Source organism: Natator depressus, chromosome 9, assembly GCF_965152275.1.
Source record: "Natator depressus isolate rNatDep1 chromosome 9, rNatDep2.hap1, whole genome shotgun sequence".
NCBI lineage: Eukaryota > Metazoa > Chordata > Testudines > Cheloniidae > Natator > Natator depressus.
In genome coordinates, this window is record NC_134242.1 from 46376770 (window position 1) to 46402361 (window position 25592).

Below are 25592 nucleotides of genomic sequence, written 5' to 3' on the forward strand. Positions count from 1 at the left end.
AGCTGCTTTAAGAAGAAAAGGTATATGACCTTGATAGGAATTAAAGACAGAGTCTTAAGTATCTGAAAGCTAGTATCTAACTGCAAAAACTAAAAACCAAAGTACACACACCTGATCAAGGTTGGAAAGACTGTTAGGATCTTGACTCAGCCCTTGATATTGTCCTCTGAGCCGGTCTCCAGCAGCTATCTTCCTAAACTTTTTCAGATCCACAACATATAGAGCACTAAACACAAATAACAGGTTGTTAATAAAATGAAGCCTGACTGATGTATTCATTTACAAAATTCAAAAAGAATGTAATCTTGGACCCTCCCAGACAAACTATGTTGTGATGTATAAATTCAAGGATTCTTCAAAAACAATATCCTCGTATTGCTGTCTCATTATCCATTTTTTCCCCATTACCTTCAAAATTTAACCCAGATATATCTACTGGCAACTAACATCCGTTCAGTTAATCTGTAAAAGCTACAGCAAATGCTCTAGCCTAATATGTCAAGTGGAAATTCAGAGGCTGCCCAAGCTTACATGATGGAGCCCAGAAAAAGAAAGCATTGAGCAAACCCTCCAAACACATAGCAGACATGGATTTCATTGCATACACATGAACTTCAACCAAAGTTTGCTAGCAACAATGGCAAGTATTGTTTCAAGTTTTCCACAAGTTGCTTTTTTTTTTTTTTAAAAACCAAACGAGCCCTACAGTCTATCTGGTAAAACTGAATTCTTCAATACCTGATGTGATATTTTCTTCCAGCCAAGTGACTTGCCCAGTATCCTGACTTCCAGAACCTGTAGCCATCCATCTCTTTACGGCTTTCACAGAATGGAGTATAGCCATATGGTGCACCATCCAAATTGAAGTCTCTTAACTCTTTGAGGTCTGTGCGTACAATCTAGCAAAGGGAAATGGAAATGTATTTTGTTTAGCATGGACACAGACTTCGGAAAGCTGGTGTGGGGGGTTATTTTTGAGGTGTGGGTGAGGACTCTATAGTTAAAGCTGAATAAGCATTTAGAGAAAGGTTACTTATTATCGGTGCATTCTACATTGTATTAGTGGACGAAGATAAAGTCCCTGCCCCACACAAATCAGAATAGGATAATGCACATCATCATTCAAGTAACAAAGATATAAAGAATCCAAAATAGACTCGGTTATTAGAATTAAAGCTATAAAAGGAGAATCTGGTATCTAGGTCATGGTACCTACAAATAACTTGACTTAGGGTATGTCTACACTGCAATTAAAAACCTGTGTCTGACCCATGGCAGCTGACTCAGGCTCAGGCTGGAGCCTAGGCTGTCAGACCCTGAGAGATGGGACGGTACTAGCGCGCGAGCGCCAGCCTGAGCCCAAACATCTACACCACGATTAAACAGCCTCTTAAGTCCAAGCCCATGTCAGCTGGCACAGGCCAGCCGCAGGTGTCTAATTGCAGTGTACACATACCCAGAGCCATCACTCTATATCTGACCTCTCAGTCCTCGTCCTCAAAGGAAACCTGTACAACATTTTCAACAGATGAGTCTGGGAATTTAAAATGATAAGTTTGCTAAAAACCATTGACTTAAAGACACTGGGTTTGTGGCTCATTACAACAATTTGTACCACACCCTGCCGCCTATTAACTCTTAATTGCCTACTTCATTTTAAGTGATGCAAACCCCTTATGCTTAATCTGTCCCACCTTGTATCTAGTTTGGGCACTCCGGTTACCTTCTCCAGACATGAGGAAGCGCTCTGTGAAGCTTGAAAGCTTGTCCCTTCCACCAACAGAAGTTGGTCCAATAAAAGATATTATTTCGCCCACTTTGTCTCTTGACAAAAATAGGCCCCTGGGGTGCTGTGATGGCTGCTTATCTTGCTGATAGGATTTGTGCTATCCTCTTCTATTTGTTATATCCACATTTTCTAACTTTTGAGTGCTTTACTTTGCAACCTTCATAATGTTTTTAACATAGGTGTTTTTGTATTTCATTCCATTTACTACACGTACGCTGATCTTGTAATTCCTGCCAGTGACCCCAAAGCCATCAGATAGCTTACCTGATCAGCATCCACAAAAAGGAATTTATCAACCACCAATGGGAACAGCACATCCAGAAAAAGGATCTTGTAACCCCAGATAATGCGCTGTTTCTCTGTTTGCTGGTGAAGCCATCGGGGCCATTTGTATTGGACAAGCTCATACTGGAAATTATATTTCTCTGCCATATATGGAATGAACTCCTGGGGAGGGAAAAATTATTTGTCTCAACTGCATTTCTGGGTTTGTCCCATTATAGCAAAACCAGGTAGAAGAAAAGACAATTTTTAAAAAGAAGAAAAGGCCCAAGAGACTTTGCAGCCTTTGGGTAAAGCACAATTTTTTTTTCCTAAATAGGTTTTTTGTTTTAAGCAAATGTAAATGTAATCGCAAACAATAATAAAAAAAATAAAAAATAAAGCGGTCCCAACTTCATGCGACAGTCACACATCAGAAGTGTAACTGTCAGAATGTAGTCTTTGAAATCCATCTAAACATCTTAGGATCCCTTCAATCCCCACAGTTATGACACTGATCTATTTTATAACAGATCCAGGGGTGAAGGGTTTGATTTACAAGAAGAGATTACTTGAGTTTAATATGAAATACTGGAATAAACCTAAAAGGGAAAAAGGTAAGATAAACATCAGGAAAAGATTCCCAACAAAGATCCACTTGGCTGTGCAAGTTTCCCCAAGTGAAGTGGGAGAAGCCCCAACTCTTGAACAATGAATATAAGCCCTGAAAAAATTCTAGTAAGCGCACATTAGAGAATAATCCTGGATCAGCAGAGAATTGGGACTAGAGAACCTAAGAAATCTTCTCCTGCTATCCCCCTCTAACTCATTTGATAATTGCAATCGAATACTTCGGCGACTGCCGTATTTTAACATAAACCTAGTACTCAAACAATATAATGGCACACATTCATGCCTAGTTTTTAATACCATTAAAGGCTAATAAATGATTTCGCTGACTGACTTTGTATTGCTCCCAAGATGTCACAATGCACCCTCTGAAAATGTGTATTATAAAAGAAAAAGTAACCAGACGTCTTGATACTAAAACAATCCTAATTTCAGAAAAAGATGCTGGTTAAGCCAAGATTGTTACTTGTCCAACAAATCCATGATGTGGAGTCTGCACTGAGCGGGAAATAATGTACTGCTGGCCAAAGGTAGCACATTACTTCCCCACTGGAACAAGGAGGGCTGAGAGGCAGCACAGACTGTAAAGTCACAGAATCTAGCCCTTAGTTGATTTCTTTCTGTATAAACAGACTCTTCATTTAGAATGAACTGCCAAACCAGATCAGACCCATGGCCCACCAAGGCCAGTGTTATGTCTCTGACAGTAGCTAATGCCAGATAAATCAGAGGAAGGCGTAAAATCACTTTAACAGACAGTCATGCATTAACATGCCCATGGAGAATGTCTTTTCCTAGGCATTTAAGGTTGTCTCATCTCCTGAAGCATCAGGGTTGATATGTCATATATGTGTATACCCCATCTTATTCATATACATGTGTAATCCTTTTTTGAATCCTATTAAGCACTCTGCCTCTATAAATGGTTGCCACAGGTTAATTGTGTTACATAAAAAAGTATTTCCATACATTAGTTTTTTATTTTCTGCCTTCTGATTCCCCTTGTTCTTGGTTTAGTATGTGTGCACAACTGGCCTCCTCTATAGCCCTGTTGATTTTATAAATATCTTTCATACCACCTATTATTCTCCTCTCAAAAATTAAAGATCCTAATATTTTTAGTGTTTCTTCATATGGAACTTTTTCCATGCCTCTAATCATTGGCATTGCCTATCTCTGGGCTTTGTCTCTTTCTGCTCGGTCATTAACACTCTCCCTCCCCCCACCTCACAGGTCAGGCACACCTTCCTCATGCAATTTAAAAAGAAGCCTCTATTTAACAGCCACACCTTTATCATGAACATTGCCATGCAAACCACAAGGAAAAGCAGTTCAAACAATAGAAGCAAAGGAATCTAAACAAAGATATGAAGAATTCTCTTACTCCAATTTGCTACTGTGTGCAACTCCCTCCTTATATACCCCCTTACAAAGTTAACCCACTGTCAAACTGATCTTCACTGACAAAAACTTCTTAATCAGAAAAATAAGACTGCAACTACGCTTCTTGTTTGTCAAAATAAAGAGATATCAATAGATTATACATAGCTTTTCATGTTGTTAGTATGGGACTCATCTACCTGTTCAAAGAACAGATATTTAAAAAAATGAGGTAAGATGACAAATGAAATAACCCTTAGAAAAGATTTTTACTTTTACTTGTGCCCCTAGTAAAAGATTTAGTAACAAACCTTGAACGTAGGTGACAAATAGTTCTTCAAGAACCAGAATTTCACTGGAGTCTCAGTGTGTTTCAGCACAGATAACATCATTATACTGTCAAAAGCAAAAAAGAACAACGTTTTTGTACATTTAATCAACAGGAAAAACTCCCCCAATTGTAAAGACCACTAGCGTTATTGCTAAGACAAAGTTCGTACAGCCCAGTTCTGCAGAAAGCTCTCTCAGTGTAATGGTTAGATTACAGATGGCTATTTTCCTACATTATTCTAGTGAATGCAATTTGTGCCAGATTACTGACCATTATGCACCTAAAAGAAAATAAACAGCTGCAGCCTATTAAAATCAGCTTAAATACCTAAGTACAAAATATTTTTTTTAAAATACTGAATAATTTATGCATGGATATAAAAAGTGAGTCGTTCTCTAATCCAATATACAGTAAATCAAATAATAGGACAGTGATCAACTGCCCTATTATCTATTAGATAAACAGCTTAAATCTATTTTAGCTATTTGTAAAGAGCAAAATAGTATAAGAATACAAATAAAAGTCATAGAATAAATATCTTGTGCTTTTAAAATCAACTTTTTCATCTTTGCCTTAAGGTTTGTTCTATGAATATTGATGTGTAGCAGAGCGAAACCTACAATGATATTGCAGCTCAGTGAGAACTACTAAACAAAGCTTGCCTTAACAGTTCACTTCCTGTAAACTGCATAAACAGAAATGTTTATAAAATACACTAAAGCTTCCAATTGCTTTGAATCTAATGGGAGTTTTATCACTGGATTTCATTTTTTTCAATATTACCCTTATTAAGTGAAATAGCCAGTGTTTAACAACTCTGCACCAAACTATTCATATGTAACAGAAATGGTCAGATTATTATTTAAAAAGAGATTTGAAGCTTCCAACTACTTTTTTAAGTAGATAGCAATAGCAATACATCTACCGACTGAGAAACAAAAATTACAGTCTCTAGACTAACCGGAGGAATCTTTCATACAGGTGTCCTGAAGCCACAGAGAATATATTAATCACGTCATCTTTATCTTGTTTCACTTCATCATTCTTCTGCCCACCTGTAAATCCCCTAAAATCAGGAAAAATATAGTCCTCGTTAGAATACTTATACCTGTCTACAATGTCATGTAGAAAACTGGGCTTTTCCCCCAGGCCAAATCTCTCACTTCCCAGTCTGGCAGGGGTCGAGTGTGCTGCAGACACAATGTGCTCAGACCTGGGAGGGAAGGCATGCTTGGTGTTGCCAGTTGATTTATATTATTGATGGGCTCTGAAAAGAGTCCTGTTAATGAGACCTCTTCAGCCCTAAAGGGGCTGCCTGTGATGTGGGGCCTTTAGAAGATGTACAGTGATCCAGGGCACGAAGAAAGGCACACCGTAACCTTTTACAGAAGGGAGAAGGAAAACACAGTTACAAAGCAATGCCCATCTTGTTCTGCATAGCTGAATAAAGTGGACTCTCAGGAATTACTGATAGTGTAGTTTTAAAAGTTACACCCTCAAATCCAGTACCATTTATAAACAGAATTGCTATAGATTATTGGTTCTTTAGGTCCATCATTAAAATACCAGATAATCTTTCAGTCTCTAGAGACTTGCATGATGTCAGTGAACAGACAACTATTTTTACCACTTAAGAGACTCCCAAAATCCAGACTCATTCTCACTGGTTCCATCACTTAGTAAATCTTCATTCATCATGTCTAGTTTCTTCTGAACCTGCAAATGTAAACACTGCATTAGCCAACAAATTTTATTAATAGCTGAGAAAATAGCTACAAAATACTGAGCAGTCATCACCACACCATGTTTTTATTTGAATAATGTCCGTCTGCACACAACTTAGGCCACATTAAGATATTTATCAGAAGGGACAATAACTCACTAGTGTTTTTCACTAGTGAATTTTAACACAAAATTCAAACTAGTTCCAGAGGCTTTAAGACCTTTGACTTTAGAAGGCTAAAACTTACCAAAATGCATTTTTGTCATCATCTTCAATGATGGAAACTAGAGAAAAATTTAACACTACTCTCCATATTGGCCAAAAAAAGAGTCCACTAAGACATTAGGAGTGCAGCACCAGAGCGAAGCAACTTAATCACGGTAGATTTAATAGGTGAGAAGGCCACATCCAAAAACCAGAGCCAAATAGAAATGCAAAACAGAAATTTTGGGAGGAAGAGAGGAGAAGGCTATGCTGCAACCATCACCACCAATGGATTAACCTGGTTTCATTTTGTAGCTACACTTCCATCTGCTGTGTGCTCTCTGAGGGAGAGACAGCATCAGATAACCACAGAGCTGATGACAGAAGGTAGATAAGCACAGATCTTTAATAATGTATATGATAACCAGTTGTTAAAAACATATCCATAATGGTAGTTACACTACTGGCTGGCTATTTATTTGTTATATAATCATTACTAGGAGGAAGCATATTGAACATGATTAAGGGATATATTTTTAAGATTTTGCACTCAGTTGAGCCTGTAAAAAGTGAGCACAACTGTGTTGCTAATTTGCATGCAAATTAGAGCAACCGTATGTCAAATCCCTCATTCTGCACATACAATCACTAATTATATGCATGACAATAAAAAAGGGTTTAAATGTATTTAGTGTACGTGCTACTATAATACTGCTGGCACCACACAGATACTGTTCCAAACTTAGCACCTCATTGATAAAACTCTTCCAATTTACATTCACATGATTGCTTCCTTTTCAATTTTATAATTCAGCTCACTTTTCTTATATAATTGATATGGTGCTCTTGTATATTAATATTATTCTACTGTGTGCTGGAAGTGAACAGTGTTTTATAAATAATTAAACCATTTATTATTACTATTTATAACCCAGGAGCTAGGATAAATGGACCCCACGAATGAGGTCGCACACCCTCTCCCAACCCTCCACTAAATGTACTGTTGACATAGGACTTGAGATGGACCTTCATACCAACAATGCAAATATCAAATAGGTAATATGTTCCAAGAGACAGACTATAGACTGGGTGTCTGGAGTCCTGGATTTTAATCTAAACTCTGCCATTGACCTGCCCTTCAATTTACACAATCACTTCACCGCTCTGTGCTTCTGTTTCCCCTCTGTAAAACTGGGATAATGATATTTATATTTCTTTGTAAAGTGCTTTAAGGTCTATGGATGAAATGCATTGTTAGGGACCTGATCCTCAACCCAGTGAAATCAATGGGGGGAGTCCTATTTACTTCAGTGAGTTTTTCCCACTGATTTCAATAGACTTTGGATCAGGCCATATAAGACCTAACTGTTGTTATAAACAGCTTAGTAACAGTATAGTGCCATCCCTTTCCCCTAAAAGTGCATGCATAATCTAAATATCTTGAGGCTTCTGCTTTATTTTGCACACACTGCATCTGGTGTAAGTTTATAGGCGGGATGATTAGTTCTTAAAAAAAATACAAAACCTTGTTCCCACTGCCATTGTCCAAGACCTCAAACCAACCATCCTACTTCAAGAGGAGCTCTTGCAGTACAGTTTTCAAACTCACCTTCACTTTAATAATTTTGCTCTTGAAGTTGTTGAGAACAACAGTAACTTCACTGGCGTCAGGTGGAGAATCTGTACCATCATGGCTAGAAATAAAAAAAAAGTATTTAGCTTTGTAACCATCATCACAGAACTGGGGCCATTTTGTTTCCTATTTCTTCTTCATGAGCACTTGTCAGAAAGATCTTTTTCCTAACAGCCTAGTTCCCTCCCTGACTAAACCTTAACACCATAAAACATACAAACCTATCCAATAAATACAAAAGTGAACATGCTCATACACGATCACAAAGGGAATTTATTTGATTTAATCTTATGGAACAAATAGTGTGTCTGGCAAGGCATGCAATTTTCATTTAACAATTAGTTGCAATTTGTAAAGGAACTGTTAGATCCATAGATACCAATATTATGTGTGTCCAGTTCAAAATGTTCACAAGAAGAAAAAAAAAGATACCATATAGCCTCACCTGTAGATTCTATAGATGTCCTCAGACCTCCCCTTTCTGAGTCTCAAAACCCAAGCCCCAGGATTGGCTTTTAATTGGAAGTAGCCCTGTAAAGGAAAAAAGCAACATGCTGTTTTAGCTGAAAATCAAGACTACTTTTGCTGTGGTTTCCTAGCAGTATACAGTTTGACCATTTTTCCTTATCAGCCATTTTAGATTTGTATGTATTTGCTCATAAATCAGCTGATTAAAACATCTTTAAACTTCAAAACCCAGATAAGAACAGGAAAGGTTCTACCAGTTCCAATGAAATTTCCAATTTCAAAGTAAGGAATACTCATGGAATGGGTAGAATCTTTCAAACAGATGGAGTTTTTTCAAGTAGTTACCGTCAGAGCAGAAACCAAACACAGACTTTCAGCCTGTTTTTCTGCAAAGATGACCCAGAATGTCTAACTTGTGGGCTTCTCTCAATGGCAGAAAAAAATATATATTTCAAGCCACCACCAGATAACCACTGTAATGATCCATAAAAGATACAGCTTCAGTACACAATGTTTGGTTCATTCTGATTGGGACTTCAACTTGATTTAACATCCTACACTTAGTGCACCACACCGGTACAACTTTTAAAAAATTACTATGCAGAACACATACACAAAAGTATGTTATTGCAACATCAATTTTTAGATTTTAATTGCAGAAGAATCAGAAAATTCATTTTTAAGGTGACAAAATCTGATGAGGGTCTAAATATTTGTGCTGATGCATCCTACAGGCTCATGTTCTTTCATTCTGCCACCAAATGTGTAATTATGATTGCACAATCAGAGATGCATGTGCAAAGATTTGGAGAAAAAGCACAACAGTCCAAGTTTCTGAACTTCAGGAAAATGATGCAGTGTGCATGCTTAGTAGGCTATTTCCAAATTTCTTCAGATTCAGTTGTTCAGAGACCAAACTTATAAGAAGGAAAAGTTAGACAGAGAAGTATATACCCATTAAAAAACAAAACAAATGCAGCATGTAGTTTTCCCCACAAAGTGGCTAATTAAAAACAGTTTTACAAAAATCTGAGCCCCTCCCCACCTGTGGATGTGCACAGTCACAATACCCACTGCTCTTCTTACAGCAAAATTATGGAAGTTGTCAGCTAAAGAGGTGGGAACTGTGCAATATAGAAAAATCAACTGTGAAAATCTGGCTCCTTTTTTGTTCTTCCATCAGGCCTATATTCACCTTAGTAGACACTGAGGCTATTTCTACACTACCACATAGGTCGATATAATTTATGTTGCTCAGGGGTATGAATAAGCCACCCCTGTGAGCGACATAAATTACACCAACCTAAGTGCTGGTGTGGACAGTGCTATGTCAGCGGGAGAGCTTCTCCTGACAACACAGCAACCACCGCTGATTGGGGATGAATTAATTAAGCCAACAGGAGAGCTTTCCCCCTGTCCCTTTAGAGTGGCTACACTACAGAGCTTGCAGCTGCACCACTGTAAGCTCTCGAGTGTAGCCATAGCCTCAGGTAATTACAGAAAAGACTTACAGTCTGGGAGCATGTGTAATGATGGGAAGTTAATGATGGGAAGCAAATGGAGCAGGGCCACCCAGGGGATTCAGGACGCCTGGGGTCTTCGGGGCACTCCGAATTGCTGCCGAAGACCCGGAGTGGAAGAAGCAGCAGCGGGTCCTTCACTCTGGGTGTGTTTGGTGGCACTGAAGGACCCCCCCGCCGAAAACTCTCGTGGGGGCCCATGAAAATTCTCATGGGGGCCCCTCTGAGGCCTGGGGCAAATTGCACCACTTGCCCCCCCATTCCTCCCCGGGGCCCTGAAAGGGAATGTCAGCTGATTTGTTTAAAATTAAATAAATAAATCCTAATTTCAATGGTGTCACCCTCTGCGGCATGGTAGAGGGGGAAACTTACTCCCCCTCAGCTCCCAGCTCCAGGTCCTCCAGTTGGTGAATATTTTGGTAATACAATGTCATCGGAAATGGGTCAAGTTGGGTATCATATCAAGCTGGGTTTATTTCTCCCACAAACACAGTGGTACCGAACATGACAAATCTAAAACAATTATGTAGATACGTATTTGAGAAAATGTTTTTTTTTAAATCAATTTCTTTAAATTATATTTTAACACAGCAGTGTCAAACATTCAGCTCTCACAAATTTAAATTGTGGCCCTCAACTGACCATACTGTCTTGTCACTTAATGCTCAGAACGTGCTACCCAATTAATTGGAAGGAGTGTGGCAAAAAAGCAGTTCAGTGGTATTATCAGCTTTGTTATGCCAAAAGAATTGTGATGAGACACCGGTTAGGATTTCAGCATCCAGCCAGAAGGTACTGGAATCCACGTCCAAACGGGATGCACATAGCTACATAACATAATTAAGTACAATCCCGCAGTAATTAATTACAAAATCCTTGTGTTTACTTTTGTCTTGATCATTTTTAGTGGGGAAACAAAGATTAGTGACGAGTAGCTGAATTTTAGGAGAGTGTCACTATGGAAGACCTGGTTAAACACAATGGTGGGTGGTACCTTACATACTAGAGGAAGTGCACCCATAAACTGTATTTGGCAAGGTTGGAAAGGAAGTACTTCAAGCATCAGGAAAAAAAGTTGAAGCTGGAACAAGTGACAACTGTGGGCAAGGCTCACCTTACACAAGGTCCCATGGTGTGCGTTTCAGAAAAAACACCTGCTCCTTCTGCAGTAAGCCCGAAGGTATCCAAACAGTTTCAACACGTGAGACTTCATAATGAAGCTGCTGCCTGGCACTGTTCAATGGAATTTCTTTGTAGTTCCCAAGAGGAGGCGGACACTAAAATTATCTTGCATACTATCTGTACCCCAGAGACAAGTGCTAGTAAAGTCTGGGTTTTTATACAGGACACTAATGTTCTAGGGCTCCCTCTGAGATGCTATTCCAGACTTTTTTTGCAAGATTCTGTTTTTGTGCCTGCTGCTGGGGAACAGAATTGCTGTATATCCTTCAGAGATGTGTTCCTACCTCTAGGATCATTAAAAGCCACCACACTTCCAGGTTTCCATGCCCTCTCAGGGTCTGACACTACTGGAAAATTGGCTGGAAAGACCAAATTGTCTTTCTGGAAGGCACTGGATTTAGTCTCTGACGACCACTCTCCTTGCTCTAAAGGTGCTTGGAACAGCTGAGATAGTCACTGGTGAGGTCATAAACGCACTGGAAGCATTCATATGTTGAGTTTACCATTTGAAGACCAACATTATGACACTTACAGAGCTATGTTCATGGATGTTTTCCAAGCAGCAGACAAATGGAGAAAAACTGCAACCGACAAGGGGTACATTTATACGTGCTATCAAGAGAGGAAATCATCAAGCAATGGAATGGCTCTGGGATGATCAAGCACATCCAAAACTACCCTCCCCTACTGGGCATGGATGGGTCTTGGGAGATGGACTTATCACACCAGTGATATATGAAATACCACACACTCCCAAATCAATCCTTCAGTTAATCATATGCTTGTGTGCAAAGATCAGATGCTCACCAGCCTGCAAACGTTTGGCCAGCAGCCTGCCTTGTACGGAGAAGTGCGAGTGCGGCACAGATGAGAATCAGTGTGATAACATGTCTAGCAGTGTTGCCCTAGACAGAGATGACACTGATGATGACTTTGATGAATAAGTTTTCAGTTCTACATGTCAAGGGTAACATCCATAGAATGTCTTTTTTAATGTAAGCAATGCATCCCTGTGTTAAAGTATAATTTTTAACATTTTCTTGCATATATAGCTACATAATTGTTCTAGGTTTGTCCTCTTTGATACATTGTGTTCATGGGTATCAGGCAAGAGTTCTTTCTCCCAACTTGACCCATTTCCAGTGATATTGTATTACCAAAATTTCCACCAGCCAGAGGACCTGGAAATGGGGTGGCAGAGAGAGAGAGAGAGAGACCCACACACACACCCACTCTGCAGAGGGTGACACCATTGAAATTATGATTCTACAGATTTATACAGAACAAATGACATCTCTTCCCTTTCCATCACTCACTTGCCTGCAGAATAAGATTTTACTACCTTGAACTCCCAGACTATAAAGGAGTGTACAATATTCCTTGTTTTTAAAATGGGAGAATAAACTGAGACAAGTGTCAAGAAGGAATGACCTCCACTCCTAGGACCCACTTTAGCAAAGCTATGGAGGTCTGCTGACCTAAGACATTATGAGGGAATCCTGAAAAATGGGTGGTTTCAAAGACCTCTTTGGACAAGGCTCAAGCTGGTGTTGAACACAGCCAGGGCAGCATGATTAACTATCAACAAGGTCAATTTCAGATCAGCTCACACTCCCCAGGTAGCCAATGGAAATAATAAAACCAGTGAGCAATTGTGCTACTGTACTCTGAACAAGATGTGAAGAAGCCATGCTAGGAAAGAATTAAAATGACAGCCTCATGGGTGTGAGGACACAAGTTGCTATTACAAGGTTATTTTGGAGACAAGGGCCAGCCTACACAAATTACACAACTGATTGGTTTTCCATGGGAAGAGCTTGTTCAATGTGATGCCAATATTCTTAAGAGGGCACACTACTACCTGCAAGAGTCCTCTCAGTAAGCTGGGATATGGAGGGACCAAGAGTGTCTTGGTAACAACAACTGACAGCCCGCTCCAAAAGCAAGACTTCTGCCTTGACAGTGTTTGGAATAAAGTGCTTGACATATCTCACCAGCAACCTAATCCAACCATTCTTCCACAACTGAAACCAAACTTGCAAGATCCATTGGGGTGCAAGCAATAGTCACATGTGTATTTTCAACATATTAAAAGGCAACCCGTACATCTTAATGTTCTTGCCAATAGACTTTGCATATATCATGAGCAACATAGAGGATAGAACCTTGAGGAATGTAGTTTGTTGCCTGTATAAAACCAGTCACTTACTAAGTTGGCCATCACAATGGTATCAACAATGACAGGATTGGCTGAAGTTCCCAGTGTGAACTGGAGTCCTCGAGGTGGCTGTCCTGTACTGATGTCATAGCAGTGTCCTTCCAGAAGCAGATACTCCAATTCATATTCTGCAGCTACTCTATTATCCACCTGCCACCAAAAAAAAAAAAAAAAAGAAGAGCCATTGCTGCATTTAGAAATAACTCAAACCAGTTATTTTGACTACATTGCCTAGTGGCTGGATTATGCTCTAAAATTCAATTTTAGTTTTTAAATAAAAGCACTTCTGTATTTTGGTTCAGGTGGATTATTCTTCATTGGTATTAAAGTAGGTCTCTAGAGGCCCCAAAGGAGATCAGGACCCCACTGAGCTGGGCACTGTATTTATACATAGTATGAGACAGTCCCTGCCCTGAAGAGTTTACAGACAAGAGAAAGAGTGGGAGAAGAGAAGCATATAGAAATGTAGAATTTAGGCAGAGTTCTAGTGACTTGCCTGATGTCACACACAGAGTCTGTGACAGAGCTGGAAACTGAACCCAGATTTGTTGAGTTCTGTCCAGTCCAAGACCATCCTTCATTCCCAATTAATTTAAAAACGTACATTAATAATTTAATCTTTATATACATAGACAGATTTTCACAATGCCCACAGCATGCTAAATGATGTAATTGTCTGCAAATAATTCAGGACAAATCTGCAGAGCAAAATTACCCACCCAGAGTTCTCAATGCACCTCAATCCTAATCCTCTGCTATTTTGGGCTTGGACCTTCTCCTGAGGAAACTATCAACTGTGAAGAATGTTATGATATTTTGTGAGATGGTCCAACCTCCCTACTGCTCCAGAATGCTCAGTTTAATTGTTAGCTTCAGTGATCTGCATCTCGGAGATCTCACATACAAAAACACTGCCAGTATTGTTTAGTGATTTGGGATGGTGATTAGATTAGAAAAGTCTCTGATACATTCAGAATCTTTCCATGTGTTCAGGCACAGAAAAGGAAAATACAATTGGTAAAATAAATTTAGAGGTCTAAAATTACTAGTATTGTCCCTTTAGTTGCCCATTTATAATTTAATTATTTAAGACAATAAATTAACAGTGATACAAATACAATTTGCTTTACAATTAGTACAGGATCATTGATGATAGAGCCAACCATTGGTCTATCTAATGCATTGTACTGCATCTGGCACTGGATGTTACCAGATACATTAGGGGGAGGCAAAAATAAAGGTGAATTGGTAATAGGTTATAAAGATTTTCAGTCTAAATGTAATCCAGGTTGGCAGTGGCCAAAAGTTATTACCAGCTGTTAGCTTTTGATGTCCCTATCTGAAGTGATTTTGGCAGTCTTGCTCCACTTTGCAGTGGACAGAAGTCCATATCACAAAAGCCACCCTCTAAGTTGGCACTACTGTTGACAACCTCAGCAGACTCAAGGACTCAATGGTTCTGGAGACTGAACTACCCTCTCACCTCTAGAGGTGGTTCCTCCAGGTCAGGGTTGAGGCACATTGGTGGGGAAGCTTGCACTGCCATTGCCCATGCCAAACCTGTTCTGTGGATAAATAGAGGACTTCAGCCTCCAGGGCATTCAATCTGGCATCTTGCACGTACACTAGATACACAAACAATTTTTTTTTAAAAATAAAATCTAATTGTTTCTCGTCAACAGTGCAATGGCTTAATCCAAGGGGGGAAAAAAATGATATTTTCACACCTACTTAGGGTTATTAGCTTGCACTCTGAAGCAAGAAAGAGTTGTTCACTTTACATCACTTCACAATTTTCTCAGTTTAGTGTAGGTGAATGTGGTGTACCTTATAATGCAGGTAATGAGACCCCAGCACTAGTATCTAGGACCTAATTAGCTAGTGTCATTTTAGACTATTAGACTAGCAAGCCGGAAAGTTGTGTCTGCCAACAGTAATTGGTTTATTCACTCCATGCCATAAAGCTTTTCTAAATGCCAACCAGTGACCGTACAGACAGATATACTTCCTTTATTTTACTATCAGTGTTCTTGGATTAAATGTGGAGTCCTCTTTTGATTTCACTTCTTTCCTTGTTTCTTTTTATAACGCCTCCCCTTCCAGATTTCTCTGATAGCATATAAAGTTTTAAAGGATCACCATCAAATTGAAAAATCTCATTTCCATCTGAAAATGGTGGACCTATTATTATGACAACTCACTCCTAAGGTTACTATAAAGGAAAGATAAGAGAACATTTATTTTCCAGTTTCTTTTGTATGTTGTCTGTTTATCTATTTGGTGGTGGTGCATGCTCTACCCCAGCCCCTGAAAGTGGGTATCTACCAGTAACAGCAGCAGCAGAACTGAAAATGAACAGGGAGCAGACCGCAGACAAGTGTGTGTTCAGAGAGAAAGGGGAGGGAGGAGGTGGGTGGGCCTGAACATTTGAGGTGATATTCTCAGGCCTACACAAAAAATCCCTTGAACAAACCGGAGTTGAAAAACCCTTAAATTTTGAACAAATGATTTTTTTTAAAAATTCAAGACACTATATGGAGCATCAGAAAAACTCATTTATTTAAAAAGAATTAAAAAATAAAAAGTTTGGAGCCCCATAATAATTTTTCTTCTTTTCTAGTTCAGGACCATTTCTATGAAATGCTGTATAAATGTGATGCAGTTTTTTCTGTGGAACCTGCAGTAAGCCTAGAATGTGTAAATGTGGCATTCCCCTCATCTGTCTAGAGCACTGCATTGTTTTGAGCTTCCAAATTCCAAAGATGAGCCCCAGAAAAATCACACACAAGCACACTAAACAAATAGGAAATGCTGAAGTCTCTTACCTCCTCTAAATAAATGTTATCAAGGTCATATGGAGTTCTGACAGACTCCACCATCCAGCTCTCAGGGGTGTTTAGGTTCAGAGTGAACAGTGGAGTCTGAGGCATATCCAAGAATTTGGCAATTGGACCAGGAGCAAAGTTGTCGTCTGCTGTGAAAGAAATCTCAGGCTCCAAAACGTAGCGATAAAAGCTGAAATTGCAAAAGGAAATAGAATATCTGGCTGCCATGTTTCATGCCTTTTAACTCTCACTGACAGTCATCTTTCCAAAGGATAGTCTCAGAGCCTCTGAAAGCCCTTTACTGGACTTGTGTTCCCTTCTATGTATAGGCTCTTTGCTAAAGAAATCACACTTAACATAGATCAAATTTCATCTTGACTAATTAAATATTTTACTTTACCAGAAGATCTAGACTCAAATTAAATTCTGAAGTGTCTTATGGAGTAGCTACAATATCTTAATATTGCATTTGAATCGCTGTAGTTAAAGTCACAACAGAGATGACAGAGACTGAAGTGGGCAAATATGCCGAGACATACTGATTTTGATAAAGTTTTCATGGGGGAGGGGAGGGGATGAGACAGAAAAGATACTCTGATTCTATAGGCTAGTGGTTAGGACAGTGGGATGCGAGAAATCCATGTTCAGGTCCCTGCTCTGCCCAGTTCAGAATGGTCAAAACTCTGCTCTGAATCAGGCAGAGCAGGAAACTGAAGCTGGATCTCCCAAATCCCATGCCAGTGCCGTACCCACCAGTTTCTAGACACAGACAGACAGATACACACACACACACACACACCCTTCCTGAACTGAAATACTCATGTTTCGATCCCAAAGAGAACATTTCAGCACAACTCTGGTTTTGCGAAAACATTCAAAAGAGTTAGTTTTTATTCCATTGTGGAATGAAAAGGAATTTTGAAACCTCCAAAGTTGCCATGAACAGAACTGTTGCCCTCAGGGGCCTTTTCATACTTCAGAATTGCATGTTTATCTCCTGTAAATGATCCTCAAATGTTTTTAACACTGCTGCTTAGACTAAGGTGTTTTCCCCCAACATAGTATTCCTTACCTTTTCAGAGGCATGTCAGAAAGTTTGGACTGGCAGTTCATAAAAATTCTTAGATTCATGTTTATCAGTTGGTTCAAAACCTAAAAATATGAGAGACACATATACCCTAAAATTCCTACTAGAGAGACGAGTACTGTTTTTGCAGATTAGGCCTTAATGAGCATTAACAATCTGCCTACCACACATTTTATTTGATTGAATTGGTGAAGTGAATTAGTTACTTGCTGTACCATGATTTTAAATAGGACTTTGGGGATATTCTAAGTAGTAGACAAGATGCAGACAGATTCTCCCTCAAAAATATTTTCTGTGGAACTGAACTTGTATAAAATGATCCAATGAAAAATCATTTGAGAGAGTGGCCTTACCCAGGGCCGAATTAACTCTCCTGTGGGCCTGGGGCTATTAGATTTTGTGTGGCCCCTGTATACAAGTCTTTTTCCTAATTTAAAACAAAATGATCACAATTATGGCATTGAGGCTATTAACACTATACTAAACTTGCCTTTTAATTAACAGTCATTCTGTGGTTATATTTCAGTCTTAAAACATGTAGAATATAGTTAAGTTAATTCAAAATAGCCTATTTCTTACCTTAGAACAGCTGTTATATTAGTTTCTTTCGGGGAGGGAGTTTGGGTGCAGGAGGGGGCTCCAGGCTGGGGCTGAGTGTTGGGGTGCAGATGAGGGGTGTGGACTCTGGGAGGGAGTTTGGTGCAAGAGGGGATTCTGACCTGGGGGAGGGGGTTGGGGGTGCAGGAGAGGGCGTGAGGTGTAGGCTCCGGCCGGGAGGTGCTTATCACAGGCGGCTCCTGGCCGGCGGTGCAGCAGGGGTCAGGCAGGCTGCCTGCCTGCATGCCGTGGCTCCACACTGCTCCCGGAAGTGGCCGGCTGCTGGCATGTCTCTGCATGCCCCTGTGGGGAGGGGAACAGTGTGTCTCCATGCGCTACCCATGCCCGCAAGTGTCACCCCCGCAACTCACGTTGGCCAGCTGCAGGGACAGTGCTGGGGGTGGGAGCAGCGTGCGGAGCTGCCTCCTGCCCCGCCAGGTGCCACAGAGATGTGCCAGCAGTTGGCGGCTTCCAGGAGCGGTGTGGGGCCATGGCATGCAGGCAGCCTGCCTGAGCCATGCTGCGCCACTGGACTTTTAGCGGCCCGGAGATCACAATCGACTGGCAGAGGATTGACCAGTCGATCACAATCAACGGGTTGGAGAATTCTATATAATTATGGATTTATTTTTGCAGGGCCCCCCTTAGCCCCAGACCTTGGGCTGCAGCCCCTAAAGCCCCTGTGTTAATCTGGCCCTGTTCTTACCATGCCTTTTTAATTAAATTTATTACATAGTATACTATAATTAGCATTTCACTGACATGCTGAAGTTCGTTATCTGATATATTCTATCCAAATGAATCTCTCAGAAATATGTGAGATGTGAGTCTAATTTTATCCATGTCAATACAGAAAAACACTGTAAAATATGGAGTCATCTAGGACTACGTCTACACTAGTCTTCCGCTGGCACAGCTATGTTAGTCAGGGGCGTAAAGATGGGTAATCCCTGAGTGACATAGCCGTGCCAGCAGAAGACTGTAGTGTAGACACAGCTATTCAGGCAAAGCTGCACTTTAACTAGTAGAGTTTGTTTTGCTCATGGGGATAGTTTTACTGTACCAATACAAAGCTCAGCTTTGCCAGTCCACACTAGGAGTGCTTTGTATGCCAGTATTGCTACATTAGTGATGTACACATAGCCTAAGGCCTGGTCTACACTACAAGTGTTGCCATGTTGGCTAGGCGTGTGAGTCACAGCCTCTAGCTGACACAGCTATACGGACAAAAACCTCAGTGTAGACGAAACTGTGACAATAGAAGAGTGCCTCTATCAGCTTAGCTAATGTTGTTTGGGCAAGTGGTTTACTCTGCTAGAAGAACTCCTATGCTACATGGCCGCTAGGGGGCTATGCCAGCATAGGCTCTGTAATATGGACATGCTCTAAATTTTTGATGTTAGACTTTCATGTGAAGACTGGTTTTAAAACATTAAAGAAATAGCCTCGTGATCTAATTATTAGAGATGAAGTATTTTATTTTAACAATTCAATGCTTTGTATTTCTAGAGAGCCTTGCAATCCATGAATTCAAAGCACTTTAATTTTGCAAAGCCCACAGCCCTTCTGAGAAATTGATCATTACTTTATCTCCAGTTTAATTAATAATCCCACTACTATGATTTTCAACTCTGTTCATTCTATTTTTTCAAACGCAAGATGAGATTTCAAATAAGTAATAATTTTACTAACAAGAGATGTCAAGGAGCATCAAACGTTACATGCCAACATGACTAACAAACGCTCTGCACTTCACATAATTGAAGCTTTTCTCATACCAACAACCTAATCTTGTCTCTCTCTCATGATACCCGTAAATTTCTCAAATGCTTTTTTACTGTGCTGTAGGCTTCAACAGGCCATTACACGATTCCTATCCACCATCCATTTAAGGGAAAAGAGAAACAATCCATAGCTACAGAACAAACTATATTATAAAAGTTTTAAACTATTTTACTGTCTTTTAACTGCTGATTAATGCATTACAATGCTTTATATATACCATAAGTAATGGAGCAAGTCTTTGAGCATCTCTGGTAGCCGGATCAACAATAGCCACCACATCAAAGTAGGTCTCTCCCTCCTTTGGTCTCAGTTTAACTGCACTAAACAAAAAGAAAAGAGAAAAGAGGACAAAAAAAATCAAGAATTAAAAAAGCCATTTTAAACAAACAGATTTATGGATAAACAACAACCCCCTCTGCTCTTAGAATCCCAAATAATGTGGGTGAAAACCCCAGCAAATTCCTAATTCAGGAAGGTGCTTAATGGGACTACTCACACATACTTAAGTATAGTTATGCATGTACTTAAGTACATTCCTGAACTGGGGCCAAATAGCCTAAGGATCTATAGGTTGGGTGCTGATGTATTAATTTTGATGGAATAAATTGGCCCAAAGACTCAAACGTGTTAACATGACTGTCATGGTCCAACACTAAACAATTTTAAATAAGGTTTGGTATACAGAGACCTGACCCTGCTTAGTCCCATGGCAAATACACCATTAAAAGTTTTACCTTTTATTAAAGATACAGAAAAGAAGGAAAAAACAGTTAATAGTCTACATTTCAAATGCTTTTAAGTGAGCCTTTTGTCTTAACAATATCCCTTCTTCCCTTTCCCTCTAGTTGTAGAGGGTCTTCAGAAGGAAAAGCCTTTGTTTGACCATTTCCTAGATCAGGGGTCTCCAAACTACGGCCCGCGGCCGGATCCGGCCCGGGGCTTCCATTTTTCTGGCCCTCCAACCAACAGGGGAGAAGCGAACAGCTGAGTAGGCAAGCGAGCAGGCAGGGGGAAGGGCCGCTGGCAGCAGCTCACATGGGGTGGCAGCACAGCTGAGCTGTGCAGAGGGGTGAGTGCCTCTGGGAGCCAGTGTCCCCCCCAGAAGGGGAGCCAACTTAGGGGAGAGTCGTTGCTGCAGCCGAGCAGGTACCGGGAGAAGCAAACAGGCAGGCTCCAGCTGAGTAGGCACGCAGAGCAGGCAGGGGGAGGGGCTGCCGGAAGCAGGTCGCATGGGTTGTGGGGGGGAAGGGAATAGCTCAGCTGAGCAGTGTGGAGGGGTGAGTGCCCCCGGGAGCCAGTGTCCCCCCAAAAGGGGAGCCAACTTAGGGGAGAGTTGCTGCTGCAGCCGAGCAGGCACGGACCCCTGCCTTAGAGTAAAAATACAAGCCAGATGCTTAATTACGTCGCCAATAAATGAAGTAAAGAAGATGGAAATTAACAATTTCATAATGGTTAAAATTTAACTTCAGCACTAATAGAACCAAACGGTCCCAACCAACAACGGGAACCTGGAGCTTCTCTTACCCAAGTACAGCCAAACTTTCAATCCTGTGTCATTTTCTGCAGCAGAGCAGGCATGCCTAGCAGGCACAAGGAGAAGGGAGCAGGCACAGGGCAGAGCAGACCCAAAAAGGGGAGCCTGATTTAGAATTTAATGCAATACTGACACAGTAGCGTTGTTTTTTTTAACCATTTTGCATATATAATTTCTTTCACAGTTGCTTCGGCCCGCAAAGCCCCTTCAAAAATCTAATATGGTCCTCGTCTCATAAAGTTTGGAGACCCCTGTCTTAGATGATAGTAAGTGTCCCTTTTGGGGGGAAACGGAAAAAGTTAGCTAAAATAAGGTGGAGCTGTTGTTTTTGCTATTGCTATTGAAGTCCTGGAACAATCTACCAAGGATTGTGGTGGATTCTCCATCACTGACAATTTTCAAATAAAAACTGAATGTTTTTCTAAGAAGATCTGCTCTAAGAATAATTTTGGGGATGCTCTCTGGCCTGTGTTATACAGAAGGTCAGATTAGCTTATCACCATAGATTCTAAGGCCAGAAAGCAGCATTAAGAAGTCTGATCCCTTTTCCTACATGACAAAACAAACATACATGAGAGGGAACGACAGAAAATGCAGACTCTATTGCTGGTGTTGACTTTCACTTGCACCTGCACTGCTGGAAAAGCATATGGTCTTATTAGCCACTCTGAGACTGGGCAAACTTGTACCTGCATTGGGCTGTTCAGGGCATTGCTTTAAAACTGCCTTTTTGGTCACACAGGTTTACGGCAGTGTTATAAAATATATGGTCTTGTGAGGAAGAAAAAACATGAGGACGGGTTTGTGGTTTTTTTTGGAGGGGTGGGGGGTGAAGGGGAGAAAGCAGAAACCAACGTCTCAGAGCTGGTGGAGGTGACAATGTCATCTGGGTACCTTTCTTTGGCCTGGTCTGGTTAGGACATCTCTCAAGATCAGGATTAAAAAGGCCCAATGGTGTTATAGTAGACCCCAGATCCAATGACACAATGGGGAGGCAGCCATGTTGGTAATGCTTGCTCCTCCCAGTCCACCCATCTCCCAGCCAGCAGTTGTCAGAGAAACGTCTTTTTTTTTTTTTTTTTTTAAATCTTCTCTTTTAAGGGCCCCAAAAGGGAGTGATGAGCAGAATGGCCCAAACACTCATTTTTCCACCAATTAGGCCTAGTTTCTGACACAACAATTTAGGTCCATTGATTTCTGGTTCCACTCTTTTCTTGTTTATGAAGCATGATCTTAATACAGTCCTTGAGTTACATCCACAAGTCCTTTTGTTTGTACTAATTCAGTCTGTCACCCACATGCACCTTTTCTCGTCAATATTTATTGTTACAGATTGTGACATTTTATGAACTTCTATTCACTTTGTATAACTGAGCTTAAAATTAGGGCAAATTTGTAAGCCCAATTATTACAATAGCAACAAAGTAGATAAGCGCACTAGCCATTTGCTCTTGCACTCAAACAATTTCTCATTAAATGTTTTATTTTATTAAGTTTTGTGAGACACAAAACTTCCCTGAAACATTACTGTGTCCTGAGACTATTCTATTGCTACATCTGTGTAGCAACAGAAAAACAAACCTGCAAGGAGGCCACATGCGATTTGCCATGATGTTGATAATGACAATTCAAAGTTTAACAAGATAGAGAGCTAATATACATCAACGACAAGGAAGAAGAAATACATAGGTCAACAAATGTACTCTGAATTTAACATTAGCCCGATACCTGTATCGGTCTTCAAAAAATTGATATTCAATCCTTGCCTCTCCTTTTGGCTGAGCAGACAGAAGAGCATCCACCTTCATTACCAAGTCACTTGCACTGGAAGAGAGAAGGGTTTCAAGTACTCTGAAATGTTTATGTATTTCCCCCAGTATTACTGAAGATTATATACAAAATAAGAGGCCCAGATTCTAATCTCAGATGCATGGACTATATGTTTTACTCCTCTCAAGAACAGCCCCTTTATTGTTAATGTATATGTGCAGTAGTGCAATTTTTGAGACAACAGCGTGAAAATGGTGCAAACTTCTGAAATTAAAATCTAACCCAGATTATAGGAGCTATTATCCTTCTTTTCCCCGTCACCCTGAGGTCCCACAATTTCTCTGAGGTAACTCTGAAGATTTTTCTGAAGATCTAAGGCATGATCACCAGTGGACTCTCTCTGGAAAAAAAAATCACTCCATTATCTATGAGAGGGGTTAATTGCTGAGCAATGCAAATCAGATTGCATTTGTAGTGACTGAACATGCTGCCTCCAGAGCTCTTCCTGCCTCTGCCAGACCAGTAAGAGATTAATTGAACCCAGCTCTCATAACTTTGCAGAGCACTCTTCTGGGCAGTTCCAGAAGTTTTTTGGTTTTTTTTTAAACTACAGTTCTCTTTAGAGCACTGGAAAGCAATCCCGTGCATCGAGCAAATTTGAATGCAACATGGTGCCATAATTAAACAAATTCACTGTTGAGAATTACTTCCCTTTTATTATTCCCTGAATATTTAATCTAGTATTTTAAATATCATTTACATTTTCCAGATTAAAGAAAAACACCTTTTGTACGATCCAATTCTCTGACAACATAACAAATATCAAGAATGAAACAATAAAAATTGGGTTGCATGGTATAGCAGTGCTAGCTACTGATGCCATAGTTAAGGATCTGTCAGCTTTTCCCATAATTAACTACTAGTCTCATGGGTTTATAGCAAATTGTGCAAGCCATTCGTAACAAAACTATATACCTTATCATATCTGCTAAATCCTGGCATGTTTTCTAATCCAGAGCTCAGTCCAAAGCTGGGCCTGCATCTGCTAGGACCTTGGCTCTGCTGTGCCCAAAATTCAGCACAAGTTCAAACCATATCCTCCTTCCCTTCCCCCAGCCCCTTTCCTGGAGCAGACCTTAAGCCTTCTCCCTTTCCTTCTACTGGCTATGGGTATAAAGGGATCTATGGCACTGTTAATACTCACTCTGATAGAATTGTGGTGTGCAAGGTCTCACCACAATAGTGAATGTCTTTACACTTAAAAATCTGTTTGACTATGTTAAAAAAATGCATGCTGCTGGCTTTTAAAAGGTAGCAGGTCATCACAGGAAAGCAGGGGGGAGTTTTACAGGCTGTATAAGCTAAATGGACAGGATACTCAAGAGATTCTACAAACTCAAACTGTAAATAGATGGCAGTGTACAGGAATCAATGTCTTTTGGAAACTTGTATCGGTTACTTTGAACTTGAACATGACTAGATTTTTAAAATACATTTTGTTAAACCCATAATAAGGATCTCTGTGTCTCTCCACCCTTTTTTTTCCTCCTCCATTCATTTTTTCCTCCTGTGTCTCACCATGAAATGCTGATAAATTAAGAATGAAGTTTTAAAAGAAGCTTATGTGCTTAGTCACTGTTATTGATATGGAAATGGATTTTGGATCTGTAATACTCAAATAAATATTAAAGGCTAATCAGCAAACATAAGCTGAACCCCAGTATGTCCACAAAAGGTATTTTTTGTGGCATCCTGATAGCATGTTCTCTTTCCCATTTTCTTCCTCCTTCTCTGTTTGTAAGTAAATATTGTAGTGATCCAACATCTGCATATACTGTTAAACCCAAGCACCCAGGAGCAGGTGGGTTAAAACACTTTCAAATCTAATCTTATATGCCCGCCCAAAAAAAAAAAAAAAAGTGTTGCCAGGCCCTTAGCAATATGTTGAGTTGCGTGTAGAAATGTAAGAGATTTCATTCTAATCATAGGCCACAGTAGGAAGTAGCAACCATATTTTCTTCCAATTTAAAAAGTTTTCTCCACTTAGCACATGGAGCTGTTCTGTAGTCAGAGTGAGCTAAAGCTGGGTTTTAACTGTACCTGGCTTGAAAGAAGAGTGAGTGCAGAGAGCACCTCAGTCTTTTCTTTTTTGGGGTGCCACCCTTATTCCTCTTCATATTTCTTCCCATTCTGCATGACAGTTACCATACTAGCCCCTTTCCTCCAGCCAAGAGACCACAACCTGAACCCCATGACTAACAGACCAATGTTCGGCATCCATGCCATTAAGCTTGCTGTACAGAGGCTTATTTTAATGATACAGACCAGTGGTTTTCAACCCTTTTCATTTGTAGAGCTTATAAAAAAAAGTTTTAAATGAAGGTATGTACCACTTTGAAAATCTTAGACCTAGTCCGCAGACCCCCAGGTTCCCCGGACCACAAGTTGAAAACCACAGATACAGACAGCGTGTTTCTTGGTTTTCCAGTCACTTCAATAATTTATTTCTGAAGGAGAGCGTGTGGGCTGCAGAAGGCCATCAAAGCGGATTCAACTCAATACAGCAACTTAAAATGTCTTTTTCCCCTTATCCCCTCTAAATATTTTATTATTGGCAAGATGAATACATGACTATTTATTTATAGTCTAGTGTGC

General features: G+C 40.2%; 1 protein-coding gene across 4 annotated transcripts in view; it reads right to left on the reverse strand.

Moving 5' to 3' along the window:
• UGGT1 (UDP-glucose glycoprotein glucosyltransferase 1) overlaps positions 1–25592 on the reverse strand; it is a 93891-nt gene that overhangs the window by 8901 nt on the left and 59398 nt on the right. For all 4 annotated transcript variants that reach the window (XM_074964014.1, XM_074964016.1, XM_074964017.1 and 1 more), the window contains exons 26-38: positions 22896–22991; positions 19851–19953; positions 17237–17316; positions 16165–16354; positions 13331–13489; positions 8397–8482; positions 7928–8012; positions 6019–6107; positions 5353–5457; positions 4372–4456; positions 2054–2236; positions 739–899; positions 112–226 (exon numbers count right to left, since the gene is read on the reverse strand). In XM_074964014.1, the coding sequence (XP_074820115.1) occupies positions 112–226; positions 739–899; positions 2054–2236; positions 4372–4456; positions 5353–5457; positions 6019–6107; positions 7928–8012; positions 8397–8482; positions 13331–13489; positions 16165–16354; positions 17237–17316; positions 19851–19953; positions 22896–22991 (1537 nt within the window). The remainder of the gene's footprint in view (positions 1–111; positions 227–738; positions 900–2053; positions 2237–4371; positions 4457–5352; positions 5458–6018; positions 6108–7927; positions 8013–8396; positions 8483–13330; positions 13490–16164; positions 16355–17236; positions 17317–19850; positions 19954–22895; positions 22992–25592) is intronic.